This window comes from Pseudomassariella vexata (genome assembly GCF_002105095.1).
Source record: "Pseudomassariella vexata strain CBS 129021 chromosome Unknown BCR38scaffold_9, whole genome shotgun sequence".
Classification (NCBI taxonomy): Eukaryota; Fungi; Ascomycota; class Sordariomycetes; order Amphisphaeriales; family Pseudomassariaceae; genus Pseudomassariella; species Pseudomassariella vexata.
The window spans coordinates 1,355,172-1,381,548 of NW_024467964.1; the positions used below are offsets into that span (position 1 = coordinate 1,355,172).

Below are 26,377 nucleotides of genomic sequence, written 5' to 3' on the forward strand. Positions count from 1 at the left end.
CGAGTCTATAACGCTCTATTACGAACGGCTTCGGACGGTTATTCTAGAAAACGGGATTGGCCCTAATGATATCTGGAATATGGATGAAACTGGGTTCCGGATCGGAGTAGGCAAGAATCAGCTAATCGTAACCAAGCGGAAACGCGCTCACTACTTCGGCTTGCCAGAAAATAGGGAATCTGCTACTATTATCGAAACTATCTCTGCTGGCGGCGCTTCTATCCCGGCATTTATCATCCTTCAAGCAACTGTTCATATGGCTCAATGGTACCAACAAAGCCTCCACCCCGAAACGAAGATATGCCCAGTCGATACTGGGTATCCAAATGATGAGGTCTGCTTAGAGTGGTTAAAGCATTTCGAATACCAATCCAGAAAGTCGCAAAAGGGCCGTCGCCGTTTATTAATTATAGATGGCCACGGTTCACATCATACGAAGCAATTCATCCAGTTCTGCGAAGATCACGATATTATCCCCTTTGGATTGCCACCTCACCTTACCCATCTTTTGCAACCGCTAGACGTAGTGGTTTTTCAACCGTACAAACACTACCACGCAAAAGCGCTAGATCTGCTGGTTCGTGATGGCGTTCAGAACATCTCCAAACTGGAGTTTTTGTCAATTATCGAAAACGTACGCAAGTCTACTTTCAAGAGAAGTACTATCGAATCGGCCTTCCGAAAAACTGGCATCTATCCATTCAATCCTACCCTAGTTTTGCAGGAGGTCTATGAACGGCAAGCCAAAACACCTACACCATCACCACCACCTCATTCTTCCTCTATCGATAATACTCCGACTACTCTACGACAAATTCACAAAGTAGCTGTACATATTGAGAACTCCCTTTCGGACCTGAGCTTGGTCTTAGCCCCGAATTCGCCACCAAGCTAAATCGGTTTATCAAAGGGTCCCTGATCAACGCTACGGAGCTGGTCCAAGTTAAACGGGATCTTGGCCGCACCAAATACGCCGAACGAGTTGCAAAACAGCGCCGATCAATGAAGAACTATCAAATTCAATCCGGAGGAGTTTTATCTGTTTCAGAAGGCCGGGAAATGGTCAAAAAAAAGGTTGAAAGTGAAGTCGTCAAGGCACAACGGATTTTGGATAGCCATAACGAACGTATAAAAAAGACCGCCAAGAAGGCCTTTTCAGAAGCAGCCAAAAAGTCCAGGCAATGGCGAAAAGATGGCAATTTGAAGCCAGCAGAGATTGTAACTACAGGTGGTGTGGTTAAGCAGCTACGTCGGTTTTAGTTAATAGCAGCTATTTTTGCGAAATCTGGCGTACTTGGTGTCCTGGCGAACTTGGTGTCCAGCATCAACTTTAGTTGGTGAGCTTCGGCGAAATCAAAAAAGGTGGGGCGTGGCACGGGTAGTATCCGACGTGCTGCAACAATCTACAAAGTCTCGAATACTACTCTCCAGGCGCGTCTTCAAAAACGTCAATCACGTCGCAATATCGAAGCCAACGGTCGGAATTTAACAAAACTAGAAGAAAATCCGATTATCCAAAGGATAATTGAGCTAGATTAGTAAGCATTTCCTCCCCGGCTAAGTGCTGTTGAAGATATGGTAAACCGACTGCTACGCGACCGCGACGCGTTACGCGTCGGCAAGAACTGGGCCTCCAACTTCGTTAAGCGACAACCACAGCTCAAGACGGTATTCAGCCGTAAATACGACTATTCTCGGGCCTTATGCGAAGATCCAGAGCTTATTTAAGGCTGGTTTGACCTTGTGCGCAATACGATTGCGAAATATGGGATCGCCGATGCCGACATCTACAATTTCGACGAGACCGGCTTTATGATAGGTCAGATTACCGCATCGATGGTTGTTACGAGCTCTGAAAGGAAAGGCAAGCCTAAGCTAGCCCAGCCTGGCAATCTGGAATGGGCTACGGTGATCCAGGGCGTCAATTCCCAAGGCTGGACGGTCCCGCCATACATCATTGTCAAGGGCCAATACCACCTCTCTTCCTGGTACAAAAATGACGCATTGCCGAAGGACTGGAGGATCGCCGTGAGCCCAAATGGTTGGACTACGAACGAATTGACCGCAGATTGGCTAAAACACTTTGACAAATACACCAAAGGCCGGAAATCGGGTGTATATCGCCTTCTTATCCTGGACGGCCACGAAAGCCACCATTCCGACGCCTTTGAGCAATATTGCAAAGAGAACAAGATTATTACACTTTGTATGCCTGCCCACTCTTCTCATATCCTCCAGCCACTAGATGTGGCATGTTTTGCGCCGTTAAAAAAGGCCTACGGCTCGCAAATTGAGAAGCTCGTCCGAGCCCGGATTTCGCATATCACAAAGGAGGACTTTCTTCCGGCATTTTGCGACGCGTTCAAGAAGAGCCTGACCGAAAGCAATATTCGTGCAGGCTTTCAAGGGGCTGGGCTTGTGCCTTTAAGCCCAGATATTGTTATTGAGAAGCTGGATGTGAAATTACAGACTCCAACGTCCTTCCGGCCCCCTACGCGGGAAACCCTTCCTTGGGCTTCTCGGACGCCAAACAACCCAACCGAGGCTACTTCGCAATCCGAATTTATTAAATCTCGAATTTCCAGGCATCAAAATAGCTCCCCGACGTCAATTTACGATGCTATCGACCTTATGATCGCCGACGGCCTGACGAAAGCATTGGCTTCTGATCAACACAAGACCTTCGTCCGACAGATAGGCCTCACCGATGTGGCTATGAAAATTCAGCAGCGGCGGATGCGGGAACTAACAGTTGAGGACTTCAGCAGAATGGAATATAACCTTGTGGGAGGAGAGATTGACTTCCATCTTGACTGATAATAGGATTGTTTGGAACAGGAAGAATGACCTAGAGATCTGGAAGGCAGTATGTCAGCATGGTCCTGCGGACAATGCTGAAGTGGTGTGTCAGATAGGGCACCTGGTTCCTAGGTTCAGAAATAATATGGCACTAGAGAAGACTAGTGTCACTTAAAGTTCAGAAGGCGAAAGGAACCCCTTTCCCAAAAGTAACACCAAAGTTACTGTCCACTTAGGGGTCAGACACCTGAACAATATACCTCCGATATGTTCTAAAGAATCAATAAAAGACAGAGCAACGGGAGTTCGAGAGGACAGAGAACAATATACCTCATTCATATACAATCTTACGCACTTCTGACTACTCGATTGGACACACGTGATATTCGACAATTAAGACTCTCGAAGGAGCAGCTGCACTCCATGCTAAACGGTCGGATTGGGATCGATTCAAGGAATGGACAGCACGGTGGTTAGACCGATCCAGAAACGCAGAAGCCAATATTGCGGAGACGCTTGAAGAAGCAAAACAACGACCGGATCAACATCCCCAAGACTTCGACATCTATCTCTCCTCGTGGGAGAGTAAAAGACCTCCGCGACCCTAACCCGATCGTGCCCTTTATTTCTACGGGAAATTACAGGAAGATCTTAGGTTGAAAATCAGGGAAGCGGCCAAGGGGACATTACCTCAAAACCGGCAGGAAATGGTGCACCTTGCGACCCTCTACTGGGACCAGAGATAGATGTCGAAGTCTTGGGGATGTTGATCCGGTCGTTGTTTTGCTTCTTCAAGCGTCTCCGCAATATTGGCTTCTGCGTTTCCGGATCGGTCTAACCACTGTGCTGTCCATTCCTTGAATCGATCCCAATCCGACCGTTTAGCATGGAGTGCAGCTGCTCCTTCGAGAGCTGCAGCTTGGCATTCCCCTTCCCAATTCTCTTGACAAACTAGCTCTATCTTGGATAAGGCAGTGCGAATCATCTGTGCCGGGTTGTCATCGTATAGTCCCGGGGCAGATAAGAAGCATCGATCTAGCTTAAGGAGCTAGGCGTTTCGCTCACGAATCGTGAATCTTTGTTCGAAGATTGGTATATCGTTTGATGGGTCGATATCCTTTGTCTTCCTTTTACCCTCATGAGACCTAGATCTCGACGACCGACGGCGCCGTCCGATACGTTGTCCTCCGATTAGTTCCGCCGCTATCTTATCTTCTCGGTCCGCTAATTCCTTCCATTCTTCAAATCGTTAGACACGCGTACGTTTCGCCGCTAAGTCGGCGTCGGTAACTTCAAGGTTTGGCGACATTTCTGGGGGTGGGGTAGTAGGTTCCGAGGAGGATGTTCCTGCGTCCTCTCTATGAGCTGTCTTCCCGGCCCTAGGATTCGACATAATTGTGGGTAGCCTATGTGGAAGTTTCCTAATTGTAATAAGTGAGGTGTAAGTAGAGGCCAGGCACAATCGTCAATTCCTAACGCCAGTATCAATTAGGTACAAAGAAGGAAACTTGCCCCTCCAAGAGTCCTTGGTGCTTCGAGCACTATTTGAGTGTCCTAGAAGGTTTTGTTGAAACGCCATCGGATCGTCATGATCTTGCCCGCTTCTCCAGGCGGGCCCGATCGCGACCTTCTAGCCCATTCGAATTCTAGCTTGTGACATAGAGAGATAGGTTATAAAAGTTAAGGGAGCGTATTTTAGGCAAAAGTGCGGGACTCGCTTGTGAACTACGTTAGTGATTATACAGTGTTGCACGAATTTTCGTGTTAGCGTAAAGTAGTCCCCATACTTATAGAGCCTGACTGATGCGTGCACCTAGGGGGGAGGATGCTATAATGCAGCAGTGCGCAACGTTATAGTATCTAATTGAATGGGATTCGCCTAACCAGTGGGTCCTCCTACCTTTTCGTATCACTGACTATAGATAATCTAGCACTACATTGTGATCATTCTTCTAACGCAAGGTAGAGTACCTACTTAATAACTTTTATAAGCTTTCATCGCTAGTTTTTCAGCTGTTGTATACATATTATACTAATAGCGTAGCTGTAAGGAAAGAGCTATCATAGCGGGCCGGTTATAGCTGATAAGCTAAGTCGGGGGGGTTTCGCCCCCGATCCGTTAGAACCCTGGACCTGTGACGACTGACACATGGACGATAAGCAGGGACATCCTGACATGGCCTGCCCTGATCTGGACGAGCGCGTTCCCCTTACAATAGGAGAACGGCCAGACATACTTGTAACCCTTTCCTTCTCTTTCTTCCCTAGTTTAGTATTCAACAATAGAGATGCACTGATATGCAACCTTGATTCGTACCTATGTGCCTCTGCCTCGTTACAGGACCCACCTAGTTAAAAAGGATATCTCGAGGCTCTCCTACCTAACTTAGGTTCCTTACGAATCGGTCTTACAATATATGTACCTATAACCCTAACGTATTATAGCCGCTCTTTACACTACCTAACTACTATCGTAAGACGTGTGGTATCCCCGTTACACTAGCTAATAGGCCCCGATATAAGACGTTAAACTCCCAGTAGAACTATAGAAGTCGCTCTATAATACATTGCAGTTTGTAGAGGTAGAGAAGGAAAAATGTGATTATAATGTCTGATACTCAAACTGAGCGAGTCTTTTTTGTTTTACAAAGTATCGGATCTCTCGTCGTCTAGACCGAGGACGCAAGATGAGTTGCCTCATATATAATTGCGGAACTGTACAATAATACCTACATCACAACATCCTCCATTTCTCTCTTTATTTGCTCTCCTTCGGCTCAAGAGTCTCTGGCTTTCCTTCAAGGTCCACGGACCTGCCTTTGACCACTCCAATTGGCTCTGCCGACATGGTATTCAAGATGGGAGGACCAGTGAAGGCCTTCCGACCCCAAACGAAGTACCACACGATACTGATCATCGCAAAACCGGCAAAGACAACGCTGGCATAGTTCATGCTGGATGCATCAAGACCAGTCAGGGTCGTTGGTAGACAGAATAAGAAAATTGCCAAAATGATCCACATTAGTGTAATAATGTTGATGACGAAGCCAAAGCGGCCCAGCGAGAAAGAGGCATGCTCGACCTTCTTGCGGCCGGTAACGACAGAGACCAGAATGGGCAGGCCGTACGAGGTTGAGAGGCAGATAGTGGCCACACCGGTGAAAGAACTAAAAGCTGCCGTCGATCCAAAGTAGATGAGCCCGAGCAGGCAGTTGACGACAGCGGACAGAGTGAGAGCCCAAAACGGTATGTCGAAGCGTTTGTCGACCTTGCTCCAGAGTTTGGAGAAGGGAATTGCACCATCGCGCGAGAAGGCATAGGTTGTCCGGCTTGATGCTGTTAGAGCACCTACACCCGCGAACAACCAAATGCCCAGAATCAAGAACAACAATCCGAAACCTCCGCCAGCACTTCCAGTCGCCGTTTTGAAAATGAGGCCGATTGGTTGACCGTTTGCGACCTCAAGCAGTGTTTGGACGTCGGGGAGCACAAACAAGATGGGGATGAGGTAGACCAAGCCCGTAAGACCGGCTGCCACTACGGACAGCACAATGGCCTTGGGAACCTCGCGCTCGGGTGACTGCACCTCCTCGCACATGGCAGCAACCATTCCGTAGCCCGTGAGAACATATGCAGGTTGCAACAGGCCAACAAAGAATGCCCAGCCGGTCGGCCAGCCCGAGCCAGAAGCGTCATAGTGGGCAAAGACAAATTCGCCACTTCTTTTTGTTGGCGACATTGCCAGTAGGACAACGAGGAATATGATCATCGAGGCGCCGGTCCAGTATATGCATACCGTGTTGATCCAATCCAGGTACTTGTGTCCAAAGACGTTGATGAGGAAACATAAGAGGGTGACAGCCCAAAACATCAAAACAGTTTGCCAAGCCGTGGCAACGTAGTCCTCATCCCAGAGCGAGATCGCACTTAGTATAAGCTGGGCGCCGCCGAACTGCACAATATGAGTGGTTAGTATTTAGCACTTAGGAGTCTCAACCCATATCTCAAAAATTAAAACTCCTCAAACTCCCCGATTGGGCCAACTTTTGCTTTTGCATGAGAACAGACTGGGGAAGAAATAACTCGATAAGTACGTACATTGATAGACAGCGTAACACACCAGTTCCCAACCAAGTTCAGCCAGCCCGTGACCCAGCTTGCAATCGGTGCCCACCGTGGCGTTGCCAGAAGAGCAGACCAGTAATAAACACCGCCAGACGTTGGGTACACGCTGCATATCTCAGCCAGGGAGCCTGCTATGGCTACCGATAAGAGCGAGAGCAGAACCCAACCCCAGATGACCGTGACTGACTGCCCGTTGGCCAGAGATATGTAGAACGTCGTCGAGAGTCCATATGGAACCGCCATTATCGCGAAGCTTAAGCCCAGGACCGACAGCATACTAAGTGTTCTGGGGAGTTCTGCACTATAACCCATCTTGGCCAGGGCAGTATCAGCGGCCGCATCATCGACGGACCTACGCGCGCCCGCGCTGGCGATTGAGGAACTTCTTTTGCCCATTTTCGTCGTAGGAGATGTGAAAACAGTTCAGCAAAGCTGAAGAAGTCAGAGATTGTGAAAGTGACAAGACGGAAAGGGGAGAGGCCGATGTGGTGCACGCTTTTGATAGCTGTGTTTGGAAAGCAAACAATCCGGCGACGCGGCGATAGACAAGCATCAAATGACCGAAAAGATAAGGCCTGAACAAGTCCAATGTGTCAGATCTCTCTGCATATCAATCAGCACTTTGCGGGCGGGTTCCGCTGTGGTTTGCGGTAGGGGTATCCTATCAAAGGTGGCTCCCCTTTCCCCATTTATGCTGTCACGAGTCATGCCAATTCGGCGATACGATAGCATGGCATTACATAGCGACGTTTTAGATGAGGCATTTCAAGCATTCGCCCTAACCTATTTTGACCAGATGTGGTTATGTGGTCAAAATGAATCCAGTTCGTCAGATTGCATTGCTTGAAGGTGGCGGTGCCACCCCGTATTCCCCACAGTTCTGTGGCGCAGTAGCTATAGAATCTCAAGGCCACCAAGACAACTTCGACTTCGATAGACAATGATATTCGACTTGTAAGATGCTCCTCGTTCATACTCTAGGGTTCAGAACGAATCTTGATAATATAAATAGCGCAGCAAGTTAGGATACCCAGTTTATGCCCATCTCATCTACTATACTGTAATATCGACTTATACCAAACCATTCCACCCTTGGTGTGGGTTGTCGGGTTATCTTATTGTTTTATCTGCTTGATGAGTTAACAAAGGAATCCCAACATGGGATTTTGACTTGGCCTCGATGGCTAGTAAACACCCATTCAGTCATAAATGATTGCGTAACTTGATTGAGGCTCTCTGAGCAGTTTGAGCTGGCGAGGAGGAATATCAGACTTGGGATCTTGGGGCTACGATGACAACAATAATAATTCTTCCGAGAAGCCCTCTCTTACACTTACGCCGAGGCATGCAACACAACTTTGCACAACTACCTCGAACAAGCCGACAATAAGAAACCAAAATTTGTTACTTCCACCTCGATTACTTGCTAGAGCACACTCGAGGGCGCACAAAACCGCATTTCTCTCCTTCGAACATCTTGTTAGGTCTCACACCCACCTTGCTGTTATACACAGGCCCGAATCTATCCCACTTGACTTTTGGAACGGTCAGGACATCATTACTTTCCTTCTAATGCTATGGTTACCAGTGGCAGCAGAAATTCTGGTTGCGACTTGAGCCGCCCTCACGGCAAACTGTTCAACTCCAAATTGTCCGCGGAATACCCAGGCTCATCAACCTGGTCGAGTATCTCGTAGCCATGTTGTGCGTTGCGAACGCCATGCATAACTCATACGAACTAGGCAATAAAATATTATAGCCTGGAAATGGAACGAAAGATTCTTCCAGCTGTTCGGGATCTGGCGCCCAGCTATTATTTTCGTATGCGCCTGTCTGCCGGCATACTTTTCGCCCATGACAGGACGGCTCCGGAAATACAATATCGCAGCAGAAGGCTCTATGCACATCACATACAACAGCTACCCGAATATATTCTAGCACTACGCGTTCAGCCCCTCTAGCCCCCAACGAAGCTATTCTCTCGCAAGCCCTCCAATATCCGATCAGCGGTCCACTGTTCTGCTGAACGTCAAATGGCCTCGTTGCCTTTCCTATACGATTATTGGTGTCTTTCTGTTCTCTTCTGTCTTGTTCGTATCTACGTCGAAAGCTTTCCCGCTGTCGTCAGTACGCCATGGGATCTATTCTTTGCTGAGGGTTACTCGCATTCGAGATTTTGATTATGACACAAGAGGAACCGGCACCGCCACAATCAAATACTATGTCGAGAAATTGAAATCCCTAAAGTGTACTGCAGCAGGAAGTATAATCACGTGGGGTATATCGCACATCTGGCAATTATTGAATGGCCAGTGTTGACTGTTGAGCACAGCTCTGGATATTGGTAAATCTGAGGATACATTTTACATCATCTGCTAAGGAGGTTAATTATGTGTTCTATTTGTTGATATATGATCAGCAAAAGTCGAGATTACCGCACTCAACAATAATGGAATGGTGTGCTCGGAGGAAGCCTACTAAGGCCAGCCGCCGATGCCGCCGCCGCAGATTGTGATGTACATTGTTTCTGTGCTCAGGGAGTTTATATGAAAGGCTTTGTTTGACGGGCCAGTTGGGTTCCAAACGTCCAATATTTGTCGAGTCTATAGTTGACTGCCGGCTCCAAATCACTTGGGGTTCCCGACTATGACAAACAGCGGCTCAAGAACACCTGCAATATAGATTGTATTTAATGACGCCAAACTTTGTATTTCAAGGTACAGTAGGTAAAGCTGAGTACAATAGAGTGTCTTGAGAATGCCGTGTTGTACTGCGAGACGTGCGATCTGAGATTACTGAAACTCCCTGAGGTTCTCTTTGAGATTGTTCCTGTTGGGCAAGATCGTGTTGGTCGGTTCACTAGGTCTTCTTACATGGAACATTCTAATCATGCCAGCATTTAGGGCATTTATCACAGTGGAACAACCACTAGATCCTTTATTGCTCGTCATCATTAGCTTGCACCAAATGGTTGAACTACAACAACCCCCTGAAGGAACACCATGCATCTACATACTTTCAACGACAACGAAGACAAAACTAGAAAAAGAAACCGAATTGATGACGTGAAGTGTTAGATCAGCCTTTTCATTATAGCTCAATCCGTCCTGTGATGTGGTGTTGTAAAGATCTGTTCTATTTGCAACGCCACTCCCCCTGGTAATGCACATCATTCAATCGTCAAATCCAAACTTAGCCTGGTTAAGTATCATAGGCTGGGTTTCTTCAAGATTGAAGCTCGCTTAGTCCCCCAAAGTATGTGGTCCTCTTTACCAGAGATATCCGCGGCAGTTGGCCTTGCCACACAAACACTTCGTCATGTCCCGGTTCTTACCCGGATTCAACGCGTCGTTCTCCGAGTCAGAAACGCCGTCGACATAATCGAAAGTGAGCTCTTGTCCCTTGGGTACATCCTCGATGGCAAAGAATGCCAGATCGTGAAGGTGCTTATCGGCGTGGTCACCCACCCGAGCGAATATGCGCAAGTTCGGGTCACACGAGTGGTTAATGAAGCGAGACGGACCCGACATGAACTCGCCATCCACTTCGAGTGGCGGACCTCTCAGTCTTTCATCTATCGAGTCAGGGTTGGAGAACTTGTCGAGCGCGAATAAGTACACGTCCTTTCGCTGGGCAATGTCGGACTGGGCTCTCCGTCGGTCTGCCTCCTTCGGCGTGATGATCTCACCCATGTACTTGTCAACGAACTGCCCCCTCTTGATGTCGACTGTGCTGCGTACACCCCATCCTCTGTTCTTGGTGCGGAAAATGACCAGCGGTACCTTACGGCCACGTTCGACTACTCGGTTTGCGCAATGAGGTCCGCAGGAGCAACCCTCGTGACATTCATAGATAGGCTCTCTCGACTCAAGCACCTTGGACTTCAAAAAACCTGCCTTTGCGCCGTGCGAGTGGTATGCATATATCTTCTTGCGGGGCGCAGGGGCAGCACCATAGATTGGGTCGTCAGCGGGTTCCGAGTCGTCATCGTCCATCTCTTGCAGACAGTGACAGTTATTGTACTGGCAGTCTTCGTCGTCGTCGCATTCGCAGCCACTGCGAAACTCAGCTCTAGCAGGTTCCACACCTTTGCTGTAAACTGACTTGTCCATGAAGCGAAAGTTGGGTGAGAGAACTGCGTCATCTTCGCCGTTGACGATGGTGACCGGGTAATCGGGGTGCGTGCTGAACGAGCGGATCTGGCAAAAGTGGCAGCTGACTTTCTCCTCATCATATCCCTGCGGATCGGAGTCAGCTTGGCAAAACGGCGTTGATAAGGTACAAGTAACGCGAGAGGCTTACATCCTTGCTGTGGAAGAAGAAATGCCGTCTTGTAGCTTCCTCCATTGTGAAATGGTCACCCGCGGTGGTAATACTAAAGTCAGCAGGGGACAATACTAGCCATCTCTAGGCCCGCCGAGCCTACTGAAACACTACTACAAGTTCTGTGTGTCTAGAGGTGGATTGTGACGGAAATACTTTCAGTGATGGAGGGATGATGTCAGATTTCAAAAAGTTTTGGGACGCGCCAGAACGCGTAATTTGATTTCTGGATGACGGTTCCTTCCCCAGGTGGGGCTTCATGGGCCCGCTTTATCTGACAGGGCCGGCCCTTGAGCGCCCCTCAGTTGCACATTAGAAACTCCACAGCACCCTTCCACAAAGCTGGTTTTGCTTCGCTCCTCTCCAGATATAGAATATGCTTCGTTTTTTTTTGTGTTTTTTTTGTTTTTTTTTGAATCTTGTTTATTATACTGACCTATGGAAGCCCGCGGTTTATGAAGATAGTAGGTCCGAAGACCCGCGGTATAGCGGGCTAAAGTACTTAGTCCTATATGTCAATATAAACCTGTACTACGAATTTATATCCTCCGCAACTATTATTTTATCCCGTCGGCTGGTGTAGTTGGTCACTTCGCTGGTAGATAAGTCCCGATTTGAGCCTCGCCCACTTGGGTCGGTGACGAGTCGCGGGTTCGAATCCCGCAGCTGACACACAAGGGGGTTTAGTCAACCCTTACGGCGCGCGCCCACCTTGTTGACTTCGCCTACCTAGCGATAATAGGGAGATTGGTGCAGTTTAGGATTACGAGCATCCTAGCCAGTCGACCGTCAAGCACTACGTCGGCGGAATATAACTCGACAGCCGGTCCAGAATTCGAATCGTTAACCCGACCCCTTATCGGACCTCGCCTATCCGATAACGCTCGTCGGCGAACCCGTCCCCTCACGATAGAAGGCGCGCAGCACGCCCTCTCGCCGCGATTCTTGCGAGCGTCTAGACCACGTTACGGTCTATCCACTTGAGCGTATGGTTGAGATGTATACGCTCGACGAGAACCCCAATTAGCAGATACTACGACTTGTCGCGACAAAAAATAGTCGAGCATCTTCTGCACATCGGCAGCATCCCACCCCTGAGGACGAATTTAAGTGCCACATTACCACACTTATCGGTAGTTCAGGCAGGGGTTGTAGCACAGACTTAGGGAGGGACAGGAGGTTTAGTAGTCGTTTGGCTACAAGTTTACCTGTATAACCGCCCGCCGCGGCTTAAGGGCCCGCTATATCATCTATAGCCCCTTAAGGGAGTACTTGTAGAGGTACCGAGGGTTAACACCTACGGCGTATTTAATATTATTTATTTTATCCCTCGTAGTATCAGCTTTCTGAATTTACCATGGAGGTAATGCTTAATGTTAACTTAGGGACAGGGTTTCTAGGTCTTGCTTTTCGGTTTTCAGATGAATTATGTAAGCGTGATCTTGAAGGTATCTAAGGACCTGTCTAGGTAGTCATTTTCTTGACAACCAAGTAAGCAGCCAAGTAAGTAGTAATTGATTTCATTCCCTTCGCCTGTTGAGGCACCAGTTGTTCTAATGACCTGCTGAGGTCTTATTCTGTTCCTCGTGCCTGTTGAGGTATTTTTGTTATTCTAGACGATCTGTTCCAGCCTGTTGAGGCTTCATTCTATTGTTCACCTGCTGAGGTGATTCATGTCAGATAGGACACCTGGTTCCTAGGTTCAGAAATAATATGGCACTAGAGAAGACTAGTGTCACTTGAAGTTCATACGGCGAAATGAACCCCTCTTCCCGAAAGTAACTCCAAAGTTACGGTCCACTTAGGGGTCAGACACCTGAACAATGCACCTCCGACATTTGCTAAAGAATCTATAAAAGGAGAGCAACGGGAGTTCGCGAGAACAGAACACAGAGAATACACCTCATTCATATACAATCTTACGCACTGCTGACTACTCAATTGGACACACGTGATATTCGACAATTCAACTCGAGGACATGTTGAGGCACAGCCGATCGTTAGTACCTGTTGAGTTACTTTTGTTAATCCGATCGGGGCAAGAAGGCTCTCGATTTTGTTATCTTTTCCACCTCCCGGATAGTAAGGTCTTTTTGAGGATCTCGTTATCCGTTATTATTATCTACACCTTGAACCTCCGAGCATTTATTTCCCGTCGTTAATATCGGTGTAGGACTATAGATTCTTTTACTAGGACGCCTATGAAGCCGGTCGCGATGCTTAGCACCTGGACGATAAGTAGGGACACCCTAGGTCCCTGTAACGAAACCTCTAATAGTCTAGCTGCGTAAACCACTAAAGAGTCTGTAAGGGTTTGTGCTAGTAAGGAAGTCCTGCTGCGGAGTCCTTTAGCAATAATATCGGGATCTGACGTATGGAGTATAGTTGATGCGTGCACCTAGGGGGGAGGATGCTATAATGCAGCAGTGCGCAACGTTATAGTATCTAATTGAATGGGATTCACCTAACCAGTGGGTCCCCCTACCTTTTCGTATCAATAGTGCTTTGGGGTAACTGAAGTATTCAATTAGGGTAACTGGGAATAGAGTCGTCAAGGCAGTTTGCCTCACCAATGGGTTAGATTGATGCTTAGATTGATCACTGAAGTAGAGACTGTCTATCTATGAAATGCCTGGGAGTCCTGTCCCTTATATACTGAAACGGGGTCAGGCGGTCAGTAGGATATACCTACCACCTAACACACTGAACAGACGGCTCCAGTACCAACAGATCCCATCTGTTGGTCTTATCAGACGAAGATCGTGGTACTGGTTATAAGAGTGAAGCTCTTACACGTCTGGTGCGCGAGTTGGTCGGATGTGCCTCTGAGACTCGTATCGTGATAATAGGATCTCGAACGTAAAGATAAGCTGAATAACTAAAATAACTAAATAACTGACTGAAAAGCGAAGGTGAAGATATAGATAAGAAGGAGATGATGATATGAAGATGAGGATGATGATGCGTGAAGATGAGGGACTCGTGTCCTACTCTGCCTCTGTGCCTCTTAAAGAAGAGAAAATAAACTTTCCCCTAGCCCCGTAACCTATTTCCCTGATGTCCGGCCTTACCCCGTTACAATACCCATCTCTCCTTCACTGATCCCCACTTGGATATGTTGGTTGTCCAACATATCCACCCCTGTAGGTCACATAACCTATCGGTCCTTTCCTTCCTCCGATGCGGGGTCCCGTGATCCTAGCGTCTGTATCCACCTGGCCTGCCGACGGGCCTGTAATGTTGGTTCAGGGCCAACGGTTCGTAACACGACGCCCCTGAGACGGCAGAGCACGTAATCCTCTTTTGCGGGCTGTTGGAAGGACCGAGGGAACGATTACGGGCCGCTATCGCACCACGGCCACTATACTCTCGCAGAGACCTCGCAACGGCAACAGGAGAACCAGTAGTTAGTGGGACTATTGTAAGGTGGCTGCTAGGGACGGGTCGGACAGCTTCAAGGCCCAGATAGCATCGATCTTCTCAGGGGGGACTTTGTTGGTAGGTTGAGAACCAACGTAGTATGGTAGTGAACGCAACGCAGTCGCCAATAGGGCGAACCGACGACGCAGCCGTATGTATTTAGTCCAGCCATTAGGCACGGTTTGACATACGGGAGTACTAGTAGAGGTACCGGGGGCTTCGAGCCTACGGCGTATTTAATAATAATAATATTTTCTATTGTAGGTTTAATTCTTAGAAATACTTTTTGAGGACGACGGTGTTTCCATTGATATGCTCCAGTGAGAGGTCACTGATGGTGATAAGAACCCCTATTTCCATATATAAGATGATCTGATAATACTTTGGAAATGTAGAGACATCTACACTTGTCTACCATTACACACCAAAGTCGTTACACATATAGTGTCATCTCGCCGGGGAATTGAGATGAGAAGTAAGATGACCACCGGCGTCTGTGCGAGAACACTACGTTCTGGATTTCATTGTCGAACAGGAACTGAATAAGAGAACGAGGGGCGTGATTGCTAGTAGAGGCTGATCAGGACGCAGCAAGTGCCTTCTGGAACAGGAAGCTACCTGTAATGAAAGCGACGGAAGCTCTGTCATTGCAATTATCGACACCGTATTGACTATCAGAATAGGTCACAAAATCGGGTTTTAAGTACCTCCCAGCACTTGTATGTTCCTTCCACAGGTCGAGTTCATCTTTGAGAAACTGGAGTGCCACCTGGATAGAATCATCGCTGGCAAACGGACACCTCATAATGAGTTCCCAATTAAAATTGGCCGCCAGTACACTGTTAAAACATGAGGTGGAACGAATGAGGGAGAAAATAGCCCAACTCCATCAGCTGCCTGGTGAACATAGGTTTCTGCACGTGTCTACAGTGCCACTACATTAACCTCTGTGCGATGTCTTGGTGGGAGGCTGGTCGTTCACAACCACCACATTTGAGTCTCGTAGCCGTCCGCAAGGTCTGTCGTTTCTGGACTTTATGTCAGTGTAGTGACATTTTTGTGCTGGAGGCGCTGGATGATCAAGAGCTTCGTCCAGGTCTGTGGTGTCAATTATCCATTAAACTGAAGGTTCTGGAAGATGGAGAGACTAATCTAGCCCTATAGCACGAGTAGGCCATTGAGTTGGACCGGGACGTTGGCCGAATGGAAGGAGAATGTGAAAAGTCTGACGGTGTTGGAGGCGTGAGCAGGTGTCTCTGTGTAGTATATTCATCATCCTCATTGGAGTGTTCTGACGGCATCAAATCAACTGTCTCAGTTGAAGATACGGCATCCAAGTTCGCGATACTATAGAAGCGAGGATCGTCTCCATGGTCAGGTCTAAACTCGCCTTGGACATCGAACTCGACCAGATCAACACATAGCCGTTGCGAAACCAATTAAACCTCGTGTCCAGACATTATATATGGCGTGGATGGCGTCGTTAATGAATGCCCCTTTGACGCGGCCAGCGAAGCATGGCGTGAAGAGTGAGTGACTGTAAGCGCTCATGGAAGCAATCACCGCAGCTTCATGCCGGAAGGCTTGAGAACCATCCGAAACATTCAACACAATAACGTGACAGCGCACAATACAAGCATGAGACTTAGGACCGCAGAATTGGTGCCACCTTTCTGTCGAGCCACAAAGATCGACATATGCGGCTGAAAACAGATACAATGAACGACACAAGACAGCACGTAGCAGGGCGGGTTGACAGGCAGTTGTCTGCGAAACGGTCCTGTGTGAGATAAATTATAAGCGCCACACTTTTCATAGTTCATAGCTTCTAATTGGGGAGTGGGACCTTGCTGCCCCCAGTGCTGCAGGTCAGCAGAAGGACATGCAGAGGAGCGGGATATGCCCAAACCCAGTTGCGGGCTCGGCTCAAAGAGCAGAAAACTCCGACACAGAACCAACACGGTTGACTGTGCGTTGACTGCAGTCACAACAAACATCTCGATTCCTCGCACTTTCTGGCAGTGAAAGGAAAGGGGGCAGTCCCTTGTTCCGCTACGACTTGATGGCCACCACAATCTTTCCTTTGGCCCTCTTGGTAGCCTGCTTTTCATACGCCTCGACAGCTTCTTCTAACCTAAACTCTGAGTCCACAGGCACCTCTTTGACAAGACCGTCGTTAATCCACTGGGCCACCTCGCGGGCATACGTCCCAGCCGGGGCCAAGCCAAGAATGCTGTAGCTGCGAGGTGTCCTCCCGAGAAATACAGGCAGAAACTTGTTCTTCAAAAAGGGGTAGATGCCTTGGGTTCGACCTCCAACGATGCTGATGAACTTCCCATCAGGCTTCAGGTAGGGCGGTGACTTGGTAAACAGGGCATCGTCGCCCATGCAGTCGATGATCAAGTCCAACTGGGATTCTTTGAATGTTTTGGCTATGAAATCATAAAGATCTTGGTGGACTTTGTAGTCAATTACCTGTGACAAACTGTCAGAACCAAGATGTAAAAGCAAAGCCTGAAGCTTGCAACAAGAATAGAACCTACCTCGTCGGCGCCTAATCTACGAACATGGGCGTCGCTAGCATTTGAGCAAATGGCAACGACGGTAGCTCCCTTAGCCTTAGCAATCTGAATCAAGATAGAGCCGACCCCACCGCTAGCCCCGTTAATGAGAACGCGCGCGCCTTTCTGTACTTTGGCCTGGCGCATGATGAGTGCGGCTGTTTGACCAGCAGTACCCAAGCCAACGGCGGCCGCTAGTGGCAGAGTGGCCGGCTTGACCGCCACCAGGTCGGACGGCACGAGGACGTACTCGGCTAGCGAGCCGGCGCCGAAGGCAACCTGTCTGACACCGAGAGAGCCGCAGACCTCAGTACCCACCGTCATCTCGGGCGGCGCCAACGGACCGGTCTGCACGATCTCACCGACGAAGTCGAGTCCAGGAATCGCATTTCGACGGAAAGGGAGCCACGACGGGAGATGGGCCATGAAATGAATGTCTGCTGGGTTCAGGCCGGCGTGCGACACCTTGACCAAGAGGTTGGAGCCCATAACAGGCAATGCTGGAGTCGGCCAATCGGCTTTCAGCTCGAGCGCGTCTTTGGGCTCGCCATTCTGCACCACCATCCAGGCGCGCATAATCTTGGGAATGTCTGCCATTGTTTGAGAAAGATGAGTAAAGTGTATGAAGTGCCAAGAAACCGAGCTGTGAGATCTAGGCCGGAAACCGATTTGACTTCCACGTTCCAGGGGATCGGCGTGCCCTGCCAAACTACCGACCTGAAACAAGGCCTAACCACAGAACTTCGTTGCCTTACCGAGCATCCAGAAATAATTTCACTTGTCTTCTAGTAGTGGCTCGCCGAGTCCAGATGAACCTTTAGTTGATTGCCTGCTCGATGCAGGGAACATATACGAATATGGATGGAGTCGACGGTGGTTTGGTTTACACCGTGTCTCAGGATGAGCACAACGAGTATCTTGATGTTTCAAGAATTCATGTGGCGGTGTCGGTGGCTATCTTGATCCAAGCCTCGATCACTCAACACCTATCCAATTGCACTCTCAAGACAACATGCATTAGCATGGGCATAAGGTGCCAACAAAGGTCACTGCAGCGATTTTTTCCATAGGTCCACACCATAATTAGTATGATTACCGTGCTTTACTACTCGCCGCTTGCACCAATCCAAAGGAGTCCAAAACCATAGCACTCGGTCAGTGTGAACTAAATTCAAATCTTCAGGCTCTTATTTCACAGTTGTAGGAATGAGCTGTAAGGACGAACTTCTACTTTTGATTACATGGTGTTGGGCCACGGCTGGCTCTAGTACCAATCCCTTTTCAGTGCCCTTTCACTCTCTGGTCCGCTTTGACTCCTTAGCCGCTGTCGAGGTTTGAGCCCAAGGATATCATCTTCAGAAGCCCCACAAATAATAGAGTCGGCATGACGATTGTGGCGACGAATTATTTATGGTTTTCACGAATGTTGGCGCCGTTCGCGTCGTTGGTAACTTGGCAGTATTGCCTTTATGGCTTGGTGTTTCCCATATTTGCGTTGTTGCCATTCTGAGCTGGCACCATTCCGAGGAGGGGGAGCCGGGCAACCAAATCGGTGAGGTCATCACTTCTTTTTTAGTCCTACCCAAGTTAGCCATGGACGAGCCTTAAATACGTATTTTCAACTGATGTCGAGGACATCTTAAGGGGCGGTAACTGCAGCAGCTGTAAAGACGGTGACGATAGCGAGTAACTTCATCTTGTTGGTAGTGAAATTTCGTGAAGAGGTGGCAGAGGCGGTGCTGTTAGTTATACTAAAGATGATAGGCAATAGGAAGCACCAAATACCTTGAAGGCAAGCATCAAAGATGAATTGCAGTCTAAAGAATCAAAAAAATGTTAGATGGTACTAGATACTGATGATGCGTATAAAAATCCTTCAACCGGCACCGTTGAACGTCCCCTTCTTTTCCATGGACGAGTTGGACTGGGATCTCTGCGGCCTCTACCTTTTATTTGCCGCAGCAGACCAATAATGCCTAGCCGCGCAACTATAGTGATGCTGTTCCGGTGGTTGCCATTGCGAAGGGCCTCGGTTTCAAGTTTCGAGAGGACGCAATCGCGCCCACTCTCCAACATGTTCAAACACGCCGGGATCGCCTCAAGGTATAGACCCATCAAAATTATATCCCGATGTCATTAAGCTTTCCTAAACTGTAAGCTTGAACGACTAGAGTCAATGCCACATTGCGCAGTTACCCCCCAAAACGGACGAACTTGCGCCATCGGGCCGTGACAGATCTCTACCCAGCTGCCAGCCATGTGTGTGGGCCTCAATTAAATTCAATCCGCTGAATCGACCAACGCAGCCGATTGTTTTCGCGGAGATATAAGCTAGACGAAGCTTGTGTCAGATTCATCCTAGAAAATATTCTCTGTTAACACACACCAAATATCCACACGTGGACACCCACCAGAGGCTAGTGATGGTGATGGGTGTGGTTGGGTTGGTTCGACCCTTTTTTGAGGGTTAATTGGAAGGCACCGCCTACACCCACTTTGCTCGCCGATATGACATCAACAGTGGCGTACGAACTATTCATGTAGTGTGACCCACCATGGTGGTATTTGTGGTCATGAGGGTTAATCTCCATGATAACAAGCTACACCGAAGAATACCACTAACGTACCCCACAAGCAAGTTGGCCACTTTTTCTTGGCACCGTATGAATAACTTCAATAACTTAACTAAACTAAAAAATAATATTATTATTATTATTAAATACGCCGTAGGCTCGAAGCCCCCGGTACCTCTACAAGTGCTCCCGTATGTCAAACCGTGCCCTAATGGCTGGACTAAATACATACGCTGCTACGTAGGTTCGCTCTATTAGCGACTGCGTTACGTCCACCACAATACTATGTTAGTTCTCACCCTACTAACAAAGTCCCCCTGAGAAGATCGATATTATCCGGGCCTAAACGCTATCCGGCCAGTCCTGAGTAGCCACCTTGTGATAGTCCCGCTGACTACTGGTTTCCCCGTCGCCGTTGCCAGGTCTCTACGTGTATGCAGCGGCCATGGTGCGATAGTGGCCCGTAGGCGCTCTCTCGATTCTTCCAGCAGGCCGCAAAAGAGGATTACGTGCTCTGCCGTCTCGGGGGCCTCTCCACAGCGGCATAACGGCGAGTACACACCGAAGGCTCCTATCTTAAATAAGAAAGCTGATAGTCCTATTTTTCCGGTCCTGATCTGGCATAGGGTAGACGCCTCGGATAATTAAGCCCATCGCGAACCCTGTCTCGTCAAAGTTATAGATATCCGCCTCTTGGATACCATATTTCGCAATTGTATTTCGTACGAGCGTAAACCACGCGCGATACGTGTCAGGATCTTCGCAATAGGCTCGTTGGTAGTCGATTCTTCGATTAAAACGCGTCCGAAGGTCTGGTTGTCGTCGTACGAAGTTCGAGGCCCAGTTGACGCCGACGCGTCCAGCGCCACGGTCACGGAGCAGTCGGTTAGCCATAGCTTCAACACCATGGAGCCGGGGAGGAAATGATCGCGAATCTAGGTCAAGTATATATTGTATGACCGCTAACTCTTCTGATTCCGTAAGCTTATGACTAGATTGTCGAGTATCGCGTCGAGATAGTAGTCCGCGTTTTCGGTTAGCTAGAGTTGTACGAGGGACATTGTAGAGTTGGGCAGCGCGTCGGATGCTTAATTCGGGTTTCGATTGAAGCGCCTGACACGCTAGAATCATGTTGCTTTCTTTCCAATTCGATCCCGTCTTGGTATGTGTAAAGATGTTAATTAAAAGGTTGTTCGGACGGTGCCAAGAAAAAGTGGCCAACTTGCTTGTGTGGCCAACTTGCTTGTGGGGTACGTTAGACACCTGACTTCATATGTCAATTAAATTAATCCTCCAAACCGGTCACGTGATTCACTAGCGAGTCGCGCACCTAAGCGAGCCGCGCACTTTTCCCTAAAGTAGGCTCCTTTATCTAATTTAAAAGACGTTAAGTTAAACTTAACGTAATCTATAAGTTATTTTCGTATATAAGTTACTTTCGTACTGTCAGCTGGTGTAGTTGGTCACTTCGCTGGTAGATAAGTCCCGATTTGAGCCTCGCCCACTTGGGTCGGTGACGAGTCGCGGGTTCGAATCCCGCAGCTGACACACAAGGGGGTTTAGTCAACCCTTACGGCGCGCGCCCACCTTGTTGACTTCGCCTACCTAGCGATAATAGGGAGATTGGTGCAGTTTAGGATTACGAGCATCCTAGCCAGTCGACCGTCAAGCACTACGTCGGCGGAATATAACTCGATAGCCGGTCCAGAATTCGAATCGTTAATCCGACCCCTTATCGGACCTCGCCTATCCGATAACGCTCGTCGGCGAACCCGTCCCCTCACGATAGAAGGCGCGCAGCACGCCCTCTCGCCGCGATTCTTGCGAGCGTCTAGACCACGTTACGGTCTATCCACTTGAGCATATGGTTGAGATGTATACGCTCGACGAGAACCCCAATTAGCAGATACTACGACTTGTCGCGACAAAAAATAGTCGAGCATCTTCTGCACATCGGCAGCATCCCACCCCTGAGGACGAATTTAAGTGCCACATTACCACACTTATCGGTAGTTCAGGCAGGGGTTGTAGCACAGACTTAGGGAGGGACAGGAGGTTTAGTAGTCGTTTGGCTACAAGTTTACCTGTATAACCGCCCGCCGCGGCTTAAGGGCCCGCTATATCATCTATAGCCCCTTAAGGGAGTACTTGTAGAGGTACCGAGGGTTAACACCTACGGCGTATTTAATATTATTTATTGTCGGCTGGTATAGTTGGTCACTTCGCTGGTAGATAAGTCCCGATTTGAGCCTCGCCCACTTGGGTCGGTGACGAGTCGCGGGTTCGAATCCCGCAGCTGACACACAAGGGGGTTTAGTCAACCCTTACGGCGCGCTGCCCACCTTGTTGACTTCGCCTACCTAGCGATAATAGGGAGATTGGTGCAGTTTAGGATTACGAGCATCCTAGCCAGTCGACCGTCAAGCACTACGTCGGCGGAATATAACTCGACAGCCGGTCCAGAATTCGAATCGTTAATCCGACCCCTTATCGGACCTCGCCTTTCCGATAACGCTCGTCGGCGAACCCGTCCCCTCACGATAGAAGGCGCGCAGCACGCCCTCTCGCCGCGATTCTTGCGAGCGTCTGACCACGTTACGGTCTATCCACTTGAGCGTATGGTTGAGATGTATACGCTCGACGAGAACCCCAATTAGCAGATACTACGACTTGTCGCGACAAAAAAATAGTCGAGCATCTTCTGCACATCAGCAGCATCCCACCCCTGAGGACGAATTTAAGTGCCACATTACCACACTTATCGGTAGTTCAGGCAGGGGTTGTAGCACAGACTTAGGGAGGGACAGGAGGTTTAGTAGTCATTTGGCTACAAGTTTACCTGTATAACCGCCCGACGCGGCTTAAGGGCCCGCTATATCATCTATAGCCCCTTAAGGGAGTACTTGTAGAGGTACCGAGGGTTAACACCTACGGCGTATTTAATATTTTTTTATTATTTATTTATTTACTTTCGTACTTTTTCTAAAATTTTAACTTTTTAACTTAGCTTAATATAATCTATGAGTTATTTTCGTATATAAATTACTTTTATACTTTTTTTTAAATATTTGAACTTTTTAACGTAAGTTAACGTGATCCACAAGTCATTTTCGCACACAAGTCACTTTCGCACTTTTTCAAATATTTCAACCTTTTAACTTAGCTTGCACTTTTCTTCCCTCCCACAACATGCCTCGTAAATCCAAAGAAGCCGATCTTCAACTAATACAGCCCCAATATAAACAATTAAATAAGATAAACCTTGTTGTTAAGTTGAGCCAATTCGACAGAGCCGAAATGGGTGGCCCGCTAAGGGGTGTGGCCCGCTTATGGGTGGGTTACGTTAGTCCCATCATCGTCATCAATACAACCCTCTTGCCTGTATTTCCAACACCTACTCTGGCAGATCCACAGCGACGCAACTGAAATTGTTGGGTGATGCCGTCAGCTGAAACTCCCAGCACCTTCGACCGCCTTGTTGTTCGACTACGCTCACACAAAGGATCCATCGACTTCGCAGTCATAGACAGATTGTATTATGCTAGGTTGGGAAACACAGCATCATTACCCTTGATACTGCCAATAGAAATGGATCTCGCACGTTCATAATGACTCATGTACAACCACTGGTTGTGATTCGGACCCGCGAGGGTGGCGGTGACTTCGGAATAGGTCTTGAACACGCAAATGCGTACGATGAATGCAGAAAGCAGATACTACACATACAACCCGCCATCTCAAACTCTTGGATAACATCATTGGTTGAGATCCTCGAGAGTAAGCCTATGTGAACCCACGCATGTAATGCAAACAGGCGACGCCACTGGGACGTCAGACGGCTTGCTGTAACATACCAAGTGAAGTCGCCTACGCTTAAATTTCTGACATCTTGAACATATGCCCTTGTGCGTCTTATGAAAAGTTGCTGCCCGTATTCCAATCGATCTTCCGTCAATATTCCAGTTTGGCGAATTGCCTCCTTTCATCCACTTCGTGAATTAATTATATCCAGCGGATGAACAACAACCATGAGCAACGGAAGCAAAAACGATTTGTTTCTTTCCAAAGGCACTTGCTTCTTTGCCAAGGGTCAAGTGGCGGACCCCCGCTTCATTCCCTGCGGTAATGCCGATATTTCTGGTCCACAACCTTGTTGTTATGAAGGAGACTTCTGTCTCTCAAGCGCCGTCTGCTGGGACAATGAAAGTCAGTCTACACCCCTGTGTGCTATCCTTCCAGTCCACCCAAATCTCAACTACAATAGCGGTGGTGACATACGTCGCAGGATGCACTGATGCAACCTTCACCTCGTCGAAATGCGTCACGAGGTTCGAGTATCCCGACCAGCAATGGGTTGCCATGGCACGTTGCGATGGTGCCGACGTATCCATTTGGTCAGGATGTGCCAAGCATCCAGACTTGATCGAGATAAAGAAGGAGAACTGTCAGTGTACAGCTTCGAAGGCGTTGATCAACAACCCCAACGGCAAATCCAGCTTCGACTTGGTTGGCAGCCTACCTCCTACAGCCGGTGGTACAATCTCGTTTGACCCCACAGCCATTCCGACCTCGATATCCGCGTGGTCTTCCGGATCAACTCCAGCTCCCACAGGTACTGTGATATCACCTATGACGCCACCATCAAGTGCATCTTCTTCGCATCAACTATCCACAGGAGCGAAAGCCGGTGCGGGCCTAGGTGCAACCTCAGGCGCTCTCCTCACTGGTGTACTTGCTTACTTGGCTATAAAGCTGCGACGCAAGAAAACCACCGCTCCTGAACTGGATCCGCACCAGCAAGCACAGCCCAGTACTCCAGCCCAACTTTCAGCAAGTAACGAGCCACCTAATCCGCGTGAGGATCGCAAAACCACCGACTACGATACAGTCTTCTACAGGGATAAGCCTGAACTCCATGCTGACACTGCACATAAGTCTGAGCTGCCAGGCGATGAATTACATTCTGGCAAAGAGATTTCGGAGTTGTCAAACAAAGAGGCGGATGGTAACACCAAAGCAATTTCGTCACTATCAGGGATGTCGCCTCAAAGTACTGGTGGATTAGACAATAGTACGTCGGACACACAACACATGAAACCTATATCTGAACTTCAGGGGTAGACTCCGTGGGCCTGGGAGGGGCTTATGTTAATAAGAATTAGGAAGGCACTGACTTGTTTCTCGCTATATGACCAATATATCTACTGAGTGTTTATATGGATATAATCTCCAATGCTGAGATGAAAGGTTCGACGCACCTTCATTCTCACTATAATATTTTTCTACGCCTTCAACCGACATGTAATTTGGACTTATTTACAAATTTTCACAAACACTTGGACCGGTAACTTTAACACGCCTTACCGTCTGTGAGAAAGCCATGGTGACGAAAATTCATCGGGGGAGGGTTCGGTAAGCAGAGTTCGATTGCGGAGGCCTCTGTCCGTGGCTTTGACCGGAGAGGTAGCTCACCAAGGTTTCGGTACTAATAGTGATATCTTTCGTATCCTGATATGAAAATTCTGTAGTATGGCGTTCGATTCGCAATCGCTGAACATACTATGTTGCTAAGCAGTTGATTCGCTACACAGAATCCGATGACTCGTCGCTCTTCGCGCCCCGGTCTGTGATGGGCTTTTCCCTGATGCTGAAATCGCTGAAGCTGGATGTGCGGCCACCGGAACTGGGAATTAATACTCGTATGTTCCGGACGGAGTCATGCCTTCCACTGCTGCTTACTACTTTCTTCCCTCCATCACTGCCGCCAACATATGCTATGTTGGCCTTAGTAACTTACAAGGTCGAAGTAGTACTCGAACTTCAGAAAGTCCTCTTGAGTGGATAGATTACATGATTCCGAGTCGCCAGAGGGCGTGAAGGTGAAATGAAAAACTTAGAATCGTCACTGCGTAGTGCTAAACGACAGTTTTTGGTCTGACTAACCTAGACATTCAAACAAGCAAAAATTGATTGAAAAGCAGTATTATTAGAAGTCATAGCGACTACGATGCTGGTACTGATACAGGTGGCAGCACCAGAACGTTGCAGACTTGGTAGGCTACACCCGAACTTTTTATGGCGAGCGTCTCAACAAGAAGCTCAATAACTATCTAGTCTGGATTCTTAAGCACACCAGAAAAGCCGACGGCGAAGTTCTCGACCATATTTATTGTGCGGCCCTATTACTAGCTTTGTAAGTCTACTAGCATTATGGTAGAGGCACCTATCGGACTTATTGTAAGCTATAACCAAGCATGGAATTTGACGTGTCTCTGTCTACTCTCCTTAAAAGGAGCGAAAGTATCCATAAGGAACAGACATGTGCCTCTTAGCTGCAAAGTTTGAGACTGATGATCACGTCTAAAGCATAACAGTGGCTGTTGTAGCCAGAAGTGGAAAAACAACCGTTAGGAGCCAAAAGCTGGTGCGGTCCGACAACACCTAGGAGGTATTATCATCTTAGTTCTTATGAGTTAATTTATATCACCTCACGATAATAATAGCATTACTCAGATCAGTGGGCACGGGCTAAGAAGAGTCATAATCGCGATACTGTTATAGATTTCTGAGGTTGTA

General features: G+C 48.2%; 4 protein-coding genes and 3 non-coding genes across 7 annotated transcripts; 4 read left to right on the forward strand and 3 right to left on the reverse strand.

The window, feature by feature from the left end:
- Positions 1-5,224: 5,224 nt before the first annotated feature.
- BCR38DRAFT_395370 (gaba permease) lies at positions 5,225-7,695 on the reverse strand. Its single transcript, XM_040857631.1, has 2 exons — positions 6,898-7,695; positions 5,225-6,751 (listed from the first exon to the last, which is right to left on the reverse strand). The coding sequence occupies exons 1-2, from the start codon at positions 7,318-7,320 to the stop codon at positions 5,558-5,560; spliced, it is 1,617 nt and encodes a 538-aa protein (XP_040714282.1). The 5' UTR covers positions 7,321-7,695; the 3' UTR covers positions 5,225-5,557.
- A 2,078-nt stretch (positions 7,696-9,773) lies between these two features.
- BCR38DRAFT_395373 (uncharacterized protein) lies at positions 9,774-11,442 on the reverse strand. The gene is made up of 2 exons (XM_040857632.1): positions 11,227-11,442; positions 9,774-11,162 (listed from the first exon to the last, which is right to left on the reverse strand). The coding sequence occupies exons 1-2, from the start codon at positions 11,269-11,271 to the stop codon at positions 10,194-10,196; spliced, it is 1,014 nt and encodes a 337-aa protein (XP_040714283.1). The 5' UTR covers positions 11,272-11,442; the 3' UTR covers positions 9,774-10,193.
- Positions 11,443-11,816: 374 nt separating this feature from the next.
- Positions 11,817-11,919, forward strand: BCR38DRAFT_t214. Its single transcript has one exon. It is a non-coding gene; the product is annotated as a tRNA-Thr (tRNA).
- A 4,800-nt stretch (positions 11,920-16,719) lies between these two features.
- On the reverse strand, positions 16,720-17,792 carry BCR38DRAFT_347055 (zinc alcohol dehydrogenase; the record flags this gene model as incomplete). Its single annotated transcript, XM_040856305.1, has 2 exons — positions 16,720-17,142; positions 17,211-17,792. The coding sequence occupies 2 exons, from the start codon at positions 17,790-17,792 to the stop codon at positions 16,720-16,722; spliced, it is 1,005 nt and encodes a 334-aa protein (XP_040714284.1).
- A 3,454-nt stretch (positions 17,793-21,246) lies between these two features.
- BCR38DRAFT_t215 lies at positions 21,247-21,349 on the forward strand. Its single transcript has one exon. It is a non-coding gene; the product is annotated as a tRNA-Thr (tRNA).
- A 651-nt stretch (positions 21,350-22,000) lies between these two features.
- BCR38DRAFT_t216 lies at positions 22,001-22,103 on the forward strand. The gene has a single exon. It is a non-coding gene; the product is annotated as a tRNA-Ile (tRNA).
- Positions 22,104-23,829: 1,726 nt separating this feature from the next.
- On the forward strand, positions 23,830-24,963 carry BCR38DRAFT_518039 (uncharacterized protein; the record flags this gene model as incomplete). Its single annotated transcript, XM_040865127.1, has 3 exons — positions 23,830-24,007; positions 24,087-24,872; positions 24,917-24,963. The coding sequence occupies 3 exons, from the start codon at positions 23,830-23,832 to the stop codon at positions 24,961-24,963; spliced, it is 1,011 nt and encodes a 336-aa protein (XP_040714285.1).
- Between the last annotated feature and the right edge of the window lie 1,414 nt (positions 24,964-26,377).

What these genes read in the sequence shown, in the direction of transcription:
- BCR38DRAFT_395370 (XM_040857631.1), bottom strand. Translation starts at nt 7,320, where the DNA reads ATGGGCAAAAGAAGTTCCTCAATCGCCAGCGCGGGCGCGCGTAGGTCC. An exon ending in GTGTTACGCTGTCTATCAAT is followed by an intron (nt 6,752 to 6,897) that starts GTACGTACTTAT and finishes CATATTGTGCAG; the next exon opens with TTCGGCGGCGCCCAGCTTAT.
- BCR38DRAFT_395373 (XM_040857632.1), bottom strand. Translation starts at nt 11,271, where the DNA reads ATGGAGGAAGCTACAAGACGGCATTTCTTCTTCCACAGCAAGGAT. An exon ending in TCTTCTTCCACAGCAAGGAT is followed by an intron (nt 11,163 to 11,226) that starts GTAAGCCTCTCG and finishes TCCGATCCGCAG; the next exon opens with GGATATGATGAGGAGAAAGT.